Below are 12,073 nucleotides of genomic sequence, written 5' to 3'. Positions count from 1 at the left end.
TATGAGGTGCTGGGGATCGACCCAGGTTAGCCTTGTGCAAGTCTTACCAACCCATTGTGCTATCTGGCTGGCTCTGAAGCCATTTAATTCTAATCCACAACAAAAAGTTTGAGAGTGGCTGGCATCAAAACTACTTTTCAATTTTCACCCCCAACATATTTGTATTAAAATTTAAGATGATCTGATTCTGATGAAATTCTGCATTAGCATGCAGAGATAAAATAACACTTTTATCCCTCATTTTTTTATATTAATACTTCCTTAACTGGTATGAGAAAGATGTCCCATCTACTAAAGACTGAAAAGGTTTTTAGATACTGGTAGTTAAAGGATACTTTGAAAACATAACTATACAGTCAGAAAGAAATACTTCAGCACTTTTGTTAAAAGGTCAAATAGCTTTCATGATTTTTCACTCCTGGCAAACCAATCTAAATGCTTCCTTCACTGTTGGATAAATGTGTCTCTTGGGAAAAAGGAATGCTTGGTCAGAAATGCTAACAAGTTTCAGATTTTCATTTGTATTCAGACCACTTCCATATTTTCATGGTTTTCAGGTAAAAATATAAATAGATATAATTTGCTCCATTAGTTAGAATATTCTTTTCTACTTATATTTTGATTCATTCTTAGTGCCTCCTAATAATGTCACTGGTTTCAGAATGTGACTGATTTTAGTTTATAAAGAAAATGTTTATAAATGTAGTGAAGTTTTAGGTTTGCTTGCATGAAAGGTTATGTGTTTACTATGTGGTCGATATGAAATGTAAACCTGGCAATGAAATCACCCAAGCTATTTTAAGGTTTAATGGAAAGATCTAAAGAGCATGTTAGGTATGTGTATATGGAAAAATATTCAAGAAAAACAACACTAAATTTAAAAAGTAAACACACTAATACTAATTAAAATGGGTACTTCAAGTTGGAAAAATAAAAATCTCTATATCCAATTGGATCTAAGTTTAGAAAACAATTTAAAAAGTTTTTTGACCTGTTTCCAATTGAGAAAAAAGCAAGGCTTTTGTTGGTTTTAGTTTTTTTTTTTTAAGTAGCAGCCATCTCAGCAGTGCTGGAAGCGGTCACTTCTACCATTTCTCTGCCCAGTGGTGTGGATGGGGGTTCAGTGTTGGGATTAGTGTTTTGGGGCCTACTGGGACCGTACCCTGAGCTACTGGAAGGTACTGCATGCAGTGTTAGAAATTGAACTCAGGACATCATATGCTAAGCATGTGCTCTACATGTGAGCTATGTTCCTGGCTTCCAATGCTTTCTTACTGTACTGTTTCATTCAGCTGAGTTCTTTCATTCATTTGAGACAACAGCAAGTATGGATATTGCTTTGCTGTTATGGAAACTGACACATGCCTGATTGAATTGGAGAAATATAAATCTTATTCTAACATTATTAGAGTGATTTTTTTTTGAGTGTTAGCGGGGGAGGTATTCTTAGTAGGTGTGGGACACCTAGCACTATTCTCTGCCAACCAGGCAGTGGTCAGTGCAAGGGTCCAAGGATGTGATGCTGCTTAGACTCTGCGGTGCATGGGCCACCCTGGCCACCCCAGAGATACTGGAGCCTCAGGTACAGGATTGCACCTGGCAGTTCTCAAGGCACCATTTGGTGCTGGGAATCAAGCAGTTAAAGACAGCTAGGCCAGGATCCTAACCTTCTGGTCTCTGATTTCTTTAAGATAACTTTTTGTTTGTTTGTTTCATTGACAGAAGTTAGTCATCTTACAGTCAAATAGTCTGAGAATCAGAAAGTAAAAAGTTTGCCTTCCTGCCACTCAGAGATAACCAACTTTAGTATGTGCTATATGTTTTTTTTCGCATGGATGCACACTGATATTACACATGCATGTATATGTCAGTCTACTTGTGTGAAGTACAAAGATATGACATATCAAGCATTCCACTTAGTAAAAATTTTTACACACATTATTGTTTTTTTTTTCTTTTTGGGTCACACCCGGCAGTGCTCAGGGGTTACGCCTGGCTCATGCACTCAGGAATTACTCCTGTCAGTGCTCAGGGGACCATATGGGATGCTGGGAATTGAACCTGGGTCGGCTGCATGCAAAGTAGATGCCCTAACTGCTGTGCTATCTCTCCAGCCCAGTCCCACACATTATTTTCTAGATACCTGTTAAACGAAAATATATGCATGCATAATTCTCATTATTTTTGCATAGCATTGTATGATTTAAAGTATCATAAATGGGCTGGAGCGATAGCACAGTGGTAGGGCATTTGCCTTACAAGCGGCCAATGTGGCCGACCTGAGTTCGATTCCTCCGCCCCTCAAGGGACCTCAAAATGGCTCTACAGAGAATCAGAGTCCTAGCAGATGATTCCAAGAGGAACAATATTAGAATCATGGGACTACCTGAACCTCAGGGAAACAATCCCAATGAAAAAAACACCGTCAAACAAATCATTGCTGAAAACTTCCCAGAGCTGCACAATGCAGCCATTCAGGTTCAAGGAGCCCGAAGGGTGCCAGCTAAAAGAGACCCCAACAAAAATACTCCAAGACATATCATAGTTAGAATGATCGATTCCTCCGCCCCTCTCGGAGAGCCCGGCAAGCTACCGAGAGTATCTCACCCGCACGGCAGAGTCTGGCAAGCTACCCATAAGGTATTCAATATGCCAAACACAGCAGCAACAAGTTTCATGATGGAGACATTACTGGGCCCGCTCGAGCAAATTGATGAACAACAGGAGGACCGTGACCGTGAAATGTATTAAATACTATCCTTATTTATGGGCATTGAGACTATGCCCATAAGTAAGTATGCCTTTGAAATCAACGTAGCGCAAACGCTTTTTGCACTACATGTTTTCTGACCCATCAGGGAGATGCAAATCTAAATAACAATGAGATATCATCTCACACCACAGAGTCTGGCACACATCCAAAAGAACAAAACCAACCAGTGCTGGCATGGATGTGGGGAGAAAGAGACTCTTCTTTCTGTGTTGGTGGGAATGCCGACTGATCCAGCCTTTTTGGAAAACAATATGGGCATTCCTTCAAAAACTAGAAATTGAGCTTCCATATGTCTCTGCAATGCAACTTCTGGGAATATATAGCGAGGGTGCAAAAGAGCACAGTAGAAATCACATCTGCTCCTGTATGTTCATTGCAGCGCTGTTTACAATAGCCAGAATCTGGAAAAAACCTAAGTGTTCGAGAACAGACGACTGGTTAAAGAAACTTTGGTACCTCTACACAATGGAATATTATGTAGCTGTCAGGGAAGATGAAGTCATGAAATTTGCTTATAAGTGGATGGTCATGGAGAGTATCATGCTGAGTGAAATGAGTCAGAAAGATAGGGACAGACATAGAATGACTGCACTCATTTGTGGAATATAAAATAACATAATATGAGACTGACACCCAAGGACAGTAGACAAAAGGGCCAGGAATATTGCTCCATAGTTGGAAGCCTGCCTCATGAGCTAGGGGAGAAGGTAGTTTGAATAGAGAAGGGATCACTGAGTCAATGATGATTGGAGGAATCGTTCGGGAAGGGAGATGTGTGCTGAAAGTAGATAAAGGACCAAATGTGATAGCCTCTTAGTATCTATATTGCAAACCATAATTCCCAAAAGTAGAGAGAATATGGGGGAAATTTGTCTGCCATGGAGGCAGGGGAAGGCTTGGGAGATGGGGATACTGATGGTGGAAAATGTGCACTGGTGGAGGGATGAGTGTTCGATCATTGTATTTGTAATTGTATCTCATGGTAAATCAATAAAATATATGTAGAATTGCTGGAGAAAGGGAATATCCATGTTAAAAGTTGAGCTTCATAATATCAAATTGTCCTTAAACAAGTTGTGCCATTTTCACTCTTATACTAATGCCTTGTTGATAATTTTAGAACATAATAAACAATCATGAGTGCTGCTAATTTACTAAATCTTTGTACTGATAGTATTGAGGAAATGGGGTTCTGATTTCATTTTCCTTTTTCTAGTACAGTATTCAGAGATTCCCTGCAGCATTTGTTTGCCATGGGGAGTCAAACACTGACTTGACAAGCCATTGACTGAATGCTTACAACAGACCTAGGAAGGAATGACTTTTCCTACTCGCTAGGTAGCTAGGAAGCTCCAGGAGCTGGTCTTGAGGCCACGAACCAGATTTACTGGACAACTTTGTTTTCCCTGTGAACTTCCCCGTTAAGGCCATTACAAATAAAGCTTACTGCTTGTTATAAATATAATGTGAATTTAGTCATTGAGTTCAGAACTCAATGACCATCAAGAAAAGTTCCAATATTTAAATACTAATGGGCTTCTTTGCCTACTACTGGACTCTAGAGCAACCTGACCTGATTCTAGAAATAGAAGCTCTGGCGTTCTTAAATGCTTTCATGGTGGAGATTAGAGCAGAAGAGACATCCTCCATTCTTTAATGAGCAGTCTTCTCTTATTTCTCCTCTCTCTTTTCCTTTTTTAAAATCCTTTCCTCCTTCTCTTCTTCCCTCCTTCAATATCTCTCATAATGTTAAGGGCTTCATTTTTTAAAAATTTTGTTTGGGGACCACACTTGGGGTGCTCTCTGTGTTCAGGGATCACACCTGAAGGGCTGGGGAATCATATGCGGTGCTGATATTGAAGGGGGCATGCATAGCAGTACCTTACAAGCAGTACTGTGTCTCCAGAGATGCTCCCCCAAGAGTTATAAATGACATGCAGATTTTTAGATGGGATTTTGTGCAAGCCTGGTGGTGCTTAGGGTTATTCCTGGATCTGTGTTCAGGGTTAGCTCTCAGCACTGCTCTCAGGACTCCGTGGTGTTGGGTTCCAAGCCCAGCCTCCTGCTTGCAAATCACACGCTCAGCCCTATGAGCTATCTAGATATACCATTTCTAGTAAGTTCTATGTGTTTCGTTAGATTGAGTTAAGAATTATGATTCTGAACTCATAAATTCTAAATCTTTAGCACAGAACTTTGAGATGCTGGTGGATAAACTTAATTCACACATATGTGATCACTTTTGATCCTGTCTCCAAACTAATTTCCAAGTAGTTGCAACAATTCACAGTAGCTTCACCTTTTACAACAAGACAATTATAATCACAATTATTAGATTTTTTTACTTTGCACTTTGAAATACTTAAATACTGATCAATACCATTATGTTAATCAACAAATTTTCCCTTCTTAATATCTTTTCTTGTTTTCACACAGGCATTTTTACATCGAATGAACCAGTGTGCAGCATCAAAATTTGATAAAAATGTAACAGAAGAAACAGTAAAGGTGAGGAGGGGAAATCGGTCCTTGACCCAAACACAGATTTTCCTTAGATGCGATTCTGTTATTGGGAAGTTACTGAAGGTCTCCACCTTATTTTCAGTTCTACTATAAGAGCATGGAGTAGGGGCCAGAGAGATAGTGCACTGTTAAGATGCTTGCCGTTCATGTTGCTAGTCGGGGGTCAATCCCTGGCACCCAGTATGGTCTCCTGAGCCCTGCCAGGAGTCACCCCTGAACATAGATAGAGGCAGGATTTAATTCTGAGCCTTGCCAGGTATGACTCAAAAACTTTAAAAAGGAAATAAATCATGTGTTTGTCAGATGTGTGGGGAAAAAAACGGGGGTTAAGAACATGGCCTCGAAGACACAGAAATTGTTTTGTCAAGGTCTGGGAAATGTTTGAGAAGGGGGAAGATAGATAAATAAACTTAAGTCTAAGGACTTTATCATGTTTACGGGAGGGGAGCTGAGGTATGTATAAGATGATTTTTAGCATGACTCAGAAAGCAGACTGTGGATAGACACAACTTCAAATGTACTTAATTTCTTGAGGGAAAAAAAACTATTTGGATGACCCATTGGTGCAGGTTTCTGAGTATTTGAAACTAAGAAACAAATATTTGAGCATTTCCTTGAAATGAAATTTTAAGGAATAATTTGAAGTGAAATTTTAAGTGAAGAATTTGAGTAAGGGATCAAGAAAAGATGATACATTGAGATTAACTGTGTTATGTTCATCGAAGTTCTCTGTAGCATCATTAATATTTTGAATGCTGACTTGCTCTTGTGTTATACTGAGAGCAAAGCCCATGGTGCTTTAAGCTCTCTTTGATTCTCCCGATTCCCCATGTGTTAACTTAATTTTAAAATTCTCATTTCATAGAAATAGTTTTGCTTGTTTTTGTTTACAAACAAAAGGCCTCTATCACTGGAATTGGTTTGGAGGTATTCTGGCTCTCATAGTCAAGCTCCATACAGAAGAGAAGATTCAAGATTAATGGCGGGGAGGCCAATGTCTTTGCCAGATTCTCTCTGTAGCTCCAGCTTGGCTGTTCAAGCTGGATGCTTCCTCAGGACAGGCTCCTCCTATAGCTAAAAATGCCCCTGAATCTGTTCCAGCTCTCACTTCCAGACATTGAGCTTTCCAGTACGGAAAAGGGCTGTTCATTCTAGGGTGCCCTCCTGGGAGAAAAGAAACCAAAGAGCCCAGTGACAAACCTGATTGCACGGTTGTACTTGTAGTTCATTGTCTTTACTGGCATTTGCACATTGTGCTTGGATTTGGTCACTTAGGCTTTTCCTGAGCATCAGGAACAGGTTCTTGGTCCCCAGAGTGGAAAGCGGAGAGACTGTTCAATCTAGTTCAATGAACCTGCTTGCTGACTGGAAGAAAGGAATATATGTTTGAGAAAGAAAACTATACTTGCGGATTTCTTTCTTTCTCTTTCTCCTTCCTTTCTTTCTTTCCTTTCTTTCTTTCTTTCTTTCTTTCTTTCTTTCTTTCTTTCTTCCTTCCTTTCTTTCTTAAAAAAAAGAATCATTATGTCAGTTACTGACACATTTATTTATTTACAGATGCTGTTCTCAAATATTGAAGATATCCTTGCAGTACATAAGGAATTTTTAAAAGTTGTGGAAGAATGCTTATATCCAGAACCTAATGCTCAGCAAGAAGTGGGAACCTGCTTTCTTCACTTTGTAGGCTCAATTTCTGTTTATTTTGAAAGCTCCTTCCCCCTTAATGTTAAAGTTGAGATTTTGGCATAGTAGTATGTGTGAGTTAAGTGTCAGAAGTAAAAATCCAACAGTGAAAGTTTGGGGTCCTTTAAGGCCAATGAAATCTTCCACTTGGAGCCAGAACAGGGGCGAGTGCCTCACATCATCCATTTTATTCAGTGAAGAATAAACAGCCTTTTCTTTTCCCAACGAGTTAGTTCTTCGCATCCTCTGTAGCTTTGAATTTTAATGAATATTCAGGCTGTTCATAATGAATGGATTTTTATGTTTTTCTCAGACATAGAGCATTTCTCTTTTGAGACGGAAAACCCTAACTCTTATAATGGCGAACGTACCCTTTTATTGGGAATTTTCTCTTGCTAACCGACCTGTGACAAACTCAGGGGTGAATAAACCTGGCACTGCTAAGTACACATATGCCCACATCTGAAATTTTCTCAAAGGTGGTTCCTAAGAGGGTAGCTCTGAGAAGAGCATAAAACTTACATGTCAGACTTTGTTGTCTTAGATTAAACTTTGTGTGATTATTTTCATTTCTCTACATGTTTGATTAATTTCTGGAGGGATTGATCTTCAAAGTGAAAAAAGGTGCTTGTAGAGATTTCTGAGGACCTAATGGATCTGAGGGACACTCATACTGAAAATTAAAACCACAAAATTTAAAAAAAACCTTAATGTTGTATTTATAACACTTCACAGATGAATAATTTTCAGGGCATCAAATTCAATGCTTTTATCACAGTGCTATGTATTTTTTAATTTAAAAATATATGAGTTGGAAATTATAATTAAAACCAATTTCCGTGTAGCCTTTATAGAATTTCTCTGTGTAATTTCTAGGTCTATTTTTTTTAATGTAGCAAACAGATTCTGTATATGTTATTTTTATAATCTGTAAATATTTCATCGATAATGTGTTTAAAGGAGAAAGAAACTCCCTAGGTTTAGGAAGACCAGTCTGTTCATTTCTTGGGAATGACTGGAGGCCATGTGTGTTTGTGTCCACTTACCCCAGACGGTTTCATTTCTGGAAAGAATTAGAAAATTCTGCCAGCTGGAGTAGTTGCTGTCTCCATCCAGGTCTACACATGGGAATCTTGCCTGCTGACATCCATTTCCTCTGTCACACATTATGAATCTGTCATCCATTAATTTACCAAGCTATTTCTGGTTTATTTTAACCTAATTTATATTATCACTTGGATTAAGTAATTCGATAGGTTTCTATTGGCTCTGAAACATAGCACTATAAAAATTCTAAATCTGCCCCTGACATTTCTAAGGATATACCACAGTTATAATATGTGATAAATTGTTTGTCTTTCAAATATCCAACTGCTTTAAGAGATACAGATCATAACCCTTAGAGAAAAATCTTACAGATGGGAAAGAACTTAGAGTTAATATTGGTAAAATTCCTTTATTTTGAAAGCATCAATTTTCTATCTATTTTGAAGATTTTTGTGTGTGTCTCAGATATAATTGTCATGTCTATACCTATTGAAAATGAATCACAGAACTCTATCTGTGTCTATTTATGACCTGACACAAGCTTTTCTCTTGACCTTAAAATACTTTCTTCCATCTCCCTACCTGGGGACTCATGGAATAATCTCTTTCCCTTTGAAAGCTGTGGCTGAATCCTCCACACAGATGTAGGTACTCTCTTCTCTGCATTGCTATCAGTTTGGTTAATGTCGGTGTCAGTCATATTGAACAATAGTTTATACCGATCTCTTTTTTAGCTACTTTTCATGAATTTTGGAAAACAAAAACGATTTAACATATAGATATATTTTAGCTATTAGAACATAATAATAGTTTGTTTCTATACATCACATATGTTAACATTTCCAATGTCTAATAAAATGTAATTTAAATGTATTTGAATTCACAGAAAGACAAGTTCCGCATCTATGATGAATATTGTAGTAACCATGAGAAGGCACAAAAGTTGCTTTTTGAACTTAATAAAATAAGAACAATCCGGACATTTCTTTTGGTAAGTCTGTTTTATTAGTGTTCGCCTATGTGTTATTTTTGATATTTCCAGGGGAAAATGAAGGAATGGCACCAAAGTGATTAAAAAACTGGGGTGTGGGGGAGAACTTCTTAACACACCCAGCTAGGAAGCTGAAGTCCATTGATAAATGTAAGAAGAGAGAGCTGGGAGAAGCTGAGCTATGGGGAACACTGATAATGATCTCTTCCGTTGATTCTGGATTGTTTGTGTGAGACTCACGGGTTCCTAGTGAGGGAACACATCTATGCCAGAGTTCATTTTTACTTTGACGTCCCTCCCTCAGATCCCTAGGGTTTCCTTTCCTTCAGCTAAAAGAGCTATGTGGGGCAGGAAGGAAGCAAATCAAGGGTATGGTAGAAAGGGAATTCAAAGATTAACCTTTCCCCTACAAACAGTCCTTATTCAGTTTTCATGAAAAGGCAAAGAATGTATATTTAATTTCTCAAGGAAGTTGTAAATAAACATATTTTGGTAATCATACAATCCAGTCACCAGGGAGAATTACCTTGTAATTGCACTGTTTAGTGATGTTTAGCAAATCCCTGAGGTGAGCAACGAAATCTATGATCAAGTTTTAGGACTTTCCCATTATTCCCCAAATTCTTCACGCTTATTTAACCCACCCCCACACCCACAATTAACTCTAGGCAATACTGATTTGCTTTCTGTTTCTATACGTTTACATATTTTCTGGACATCTCAGATATATTATATGAAAGAATGAGGGTTTTTTTTTGGTGCCTATTTTACTGAGGAAAATATTTTTTTGAGCTTCCATCTTCGTAGTATATATCTATATTCTGTTGATTTTTAAAAAAAGGATTTAAAATGAGCTGTGGCTTACAATGTTATTAGTAATGGTTTCTCATCTGCATCATACCACACCCATTACCATTTTCATTTAATTTTATATTGTGGAAGGCCTTCGAAGCAATGTTTTAGATGATTGGAGCTCCCCCTGGCAATTCTTGGTCAGTTGAGCTGGGTTGTTCAGTGTGAGGGCCCAAGAATGTGATATTTCTTAGAACTTGCCATGCTAGAAATTACTCGGGTTGCCTTGGCAGAGCTAGGGCACCTTCAGGGCTACATCAAAACATATACCTTCACCTCTGTATTATCTCTCTGACCCTTCTCCTTTTTTTATATTGTTGACTGCTATTCTGTTGTCTGAGTATACTATATTTTTGCATCATACATATTTATAATTATAAAATATACTTTATTTTTAAAACATTAGGTCAATAAGTAACTATAATAATGACATGAGAGTCCTTTAATGCACATATGAGGAGTCATTTCAAAGTTGTTAGTTTAGAAAAGTCAGGAGATGTCCAGTTTAGGCTGTTATAAATACAGCTATGAACTTGCATGTTCAGATATCTGTATGGGTATACATTTTCAGTTTTTAGGGTAAATAATAACAGTAGAATTGTGCTAGAGATATAGCTCCATTGTCTCGAACACAGTTGATTTGTGTTCAGTCCCTGGCATTTCACATGGCCTCCAGAGCCCTGCCAGGAGTGATTCCTAAGCTCAGAACCAGGGAGAAGGTATGAGCACTGCTGGGTGTGGGCTGAAATCAAAACAGGTAAGAGTAGAATTGGCCAGAGAGATAGAATAGTGGGGAGGGCATTTGCTTTGCATATGGCTAAGCCATATTTGATCCCTGGCACCCCATAAATGTCCCCCAACTCAACCAGGAGTGATTACTGATTGCAGAGCCAGGTGTAAGCTCTGAGCATTGCAGGTATGCCAAAAATAAATAAAAGAGTAGAATTGTTGAGTATTTAAGTTACTGAGAAACTAGAAAAGCTACTAAGTCATATTCCATCAGCAATATGTAACAATTTCAATTGCAGTTTTTCTATATCTTTGCTAACACATTTAGTTCTGATGATAGCCATGCCAGGGAGTGTGTAGTTCTATCTCAACAATTTTTTTATTTGTATTTCCCTATTCATCAATGATATAGGCATACTCTCAAGTGATTCATGTATCTCTGGTGAAATATTTATTTTTCTATACTTAAAATAGGATGTTTATCTTATAGAGTATATACTACTTATAAATATTTCTAGTTTTAGATAAAAGTACTGTTTCAGACTTGTCATTTGAAAATAATCTCTCCCAATATGGTTTATCTGATCATTTCAAAGTATTGTCTTTTGAAAATTGAAAGTTTTAAATATGGTTGAAATCACCTTACTAATATTTCCCATTATTTTATTTTATATAAATATAAATTCATAATTTGTATTCATTTTGTTTTTTAGCCTAAGTACGTTGTACTTTATGACACTGTTGTGTTTGGAATTTTCTTGATTTTATTTTTGAATGATTCACTGCTACTTGTATAGAAATTTTACTCACTTGTATGTTAATCTTGAATGTTGTGATTTATGTTTCCACATCAGTTATAGTAGATACTTTAATATTTCCTCTTTAGAATTTTTACACATGGCATTATTTCATCCAAGCGTAAAGACAACTTTACCTCTTCCTTTTGAGCTTAGAAGTCATGTTTGCACAAGCTATAACTTTTAGTACTGTATTGAGTGCATGTGGTAGAAAGAAATATTCCTGTCATGTTTCTCATCTTGTGGGAAATCATTAAGCCTTTCATCATTCAGTATGGTGGTAGCAGCAGGTTCTTATGGGTAGATTTCATTAGGTTAAGTATGTTGCATTATTTTCTAATATAGTTGTGCAAAGCTTTGAATTTCACTCTTTATACTGCTTTAGTTGCATATTATAAACTTTGACATGTGGTTCCATTTCCATTCCATTTCACAAAAAGGTCTGGTTTCTTTGTAGTTTTATGGATCCACTGTTAGTTTTGAAATTTTTCTTGGACGACTTCAGGGACTCTTAAGTTTCTGTGCTTTTCTGAGTAGAAAGAATGACTCCTTTTGTCAAGACCTGTCTTTTAAAGAATAGTTGTACTGCAGGCAGCTTTAAAAGATAGAGTCTCTTCCTCAACAATGGTTAATGTGCCTGTTTCCATCAGAAAAAATTCATGGTTTCTAATCTCAAGT

At 37.4% G+C, this 12,073-nt stretch overlaps 1 protein-coding gene across 1 annotated transcript in view; it reads left to right on the top strand.

Moving 5' to 3' along the window:
- The window catches only part of PREX2 (phosphatidylinositol-3,4,5-trisphosphate dependent Rac exchange factor 2), a 297,562-nt gene that overhangs the window by 71,875 nt on the left and 213,614 nt on the right, over nucleotides 1-12,073 (top strand). Inside the window, exons 2-4 of the mRNA XM_056130599.1 lie at nucleotides 5,210-5,281; nucleotides 6,854-6,976; nucleotides 8,913-9,017. Coding sequence (XP_055986574.1) covers nucleotides 5,210-5,281; nucleotides 6,854-6,976; nucleotides 8,913-9,017 — 300 coding nt within the window. The remainder of the gene's footprint in view (nucleotides 1-5,209; nucleotides 5,282-6,853; nucleotides 6,977-8,912; nucleotides 9,018-12,073) is intronic.

Source organism: Sorex fumeus, unplaced genomic scaffold (genome assembly GCF_029834395.1).
Source record: "Sorex fumeus unplaced genomic scaffold, SorFum_2.1 ptg000002l, whole genome shotgun sequence".
NCBI lineage: Eukaryota > Metazoa > Chordata > Mammalia > Eulipotyphla > Soricidae > Sorex > Sorex fumeus.
This window is presented reverse-complemented; position numbering and strand designations above follow the sequence as displayed.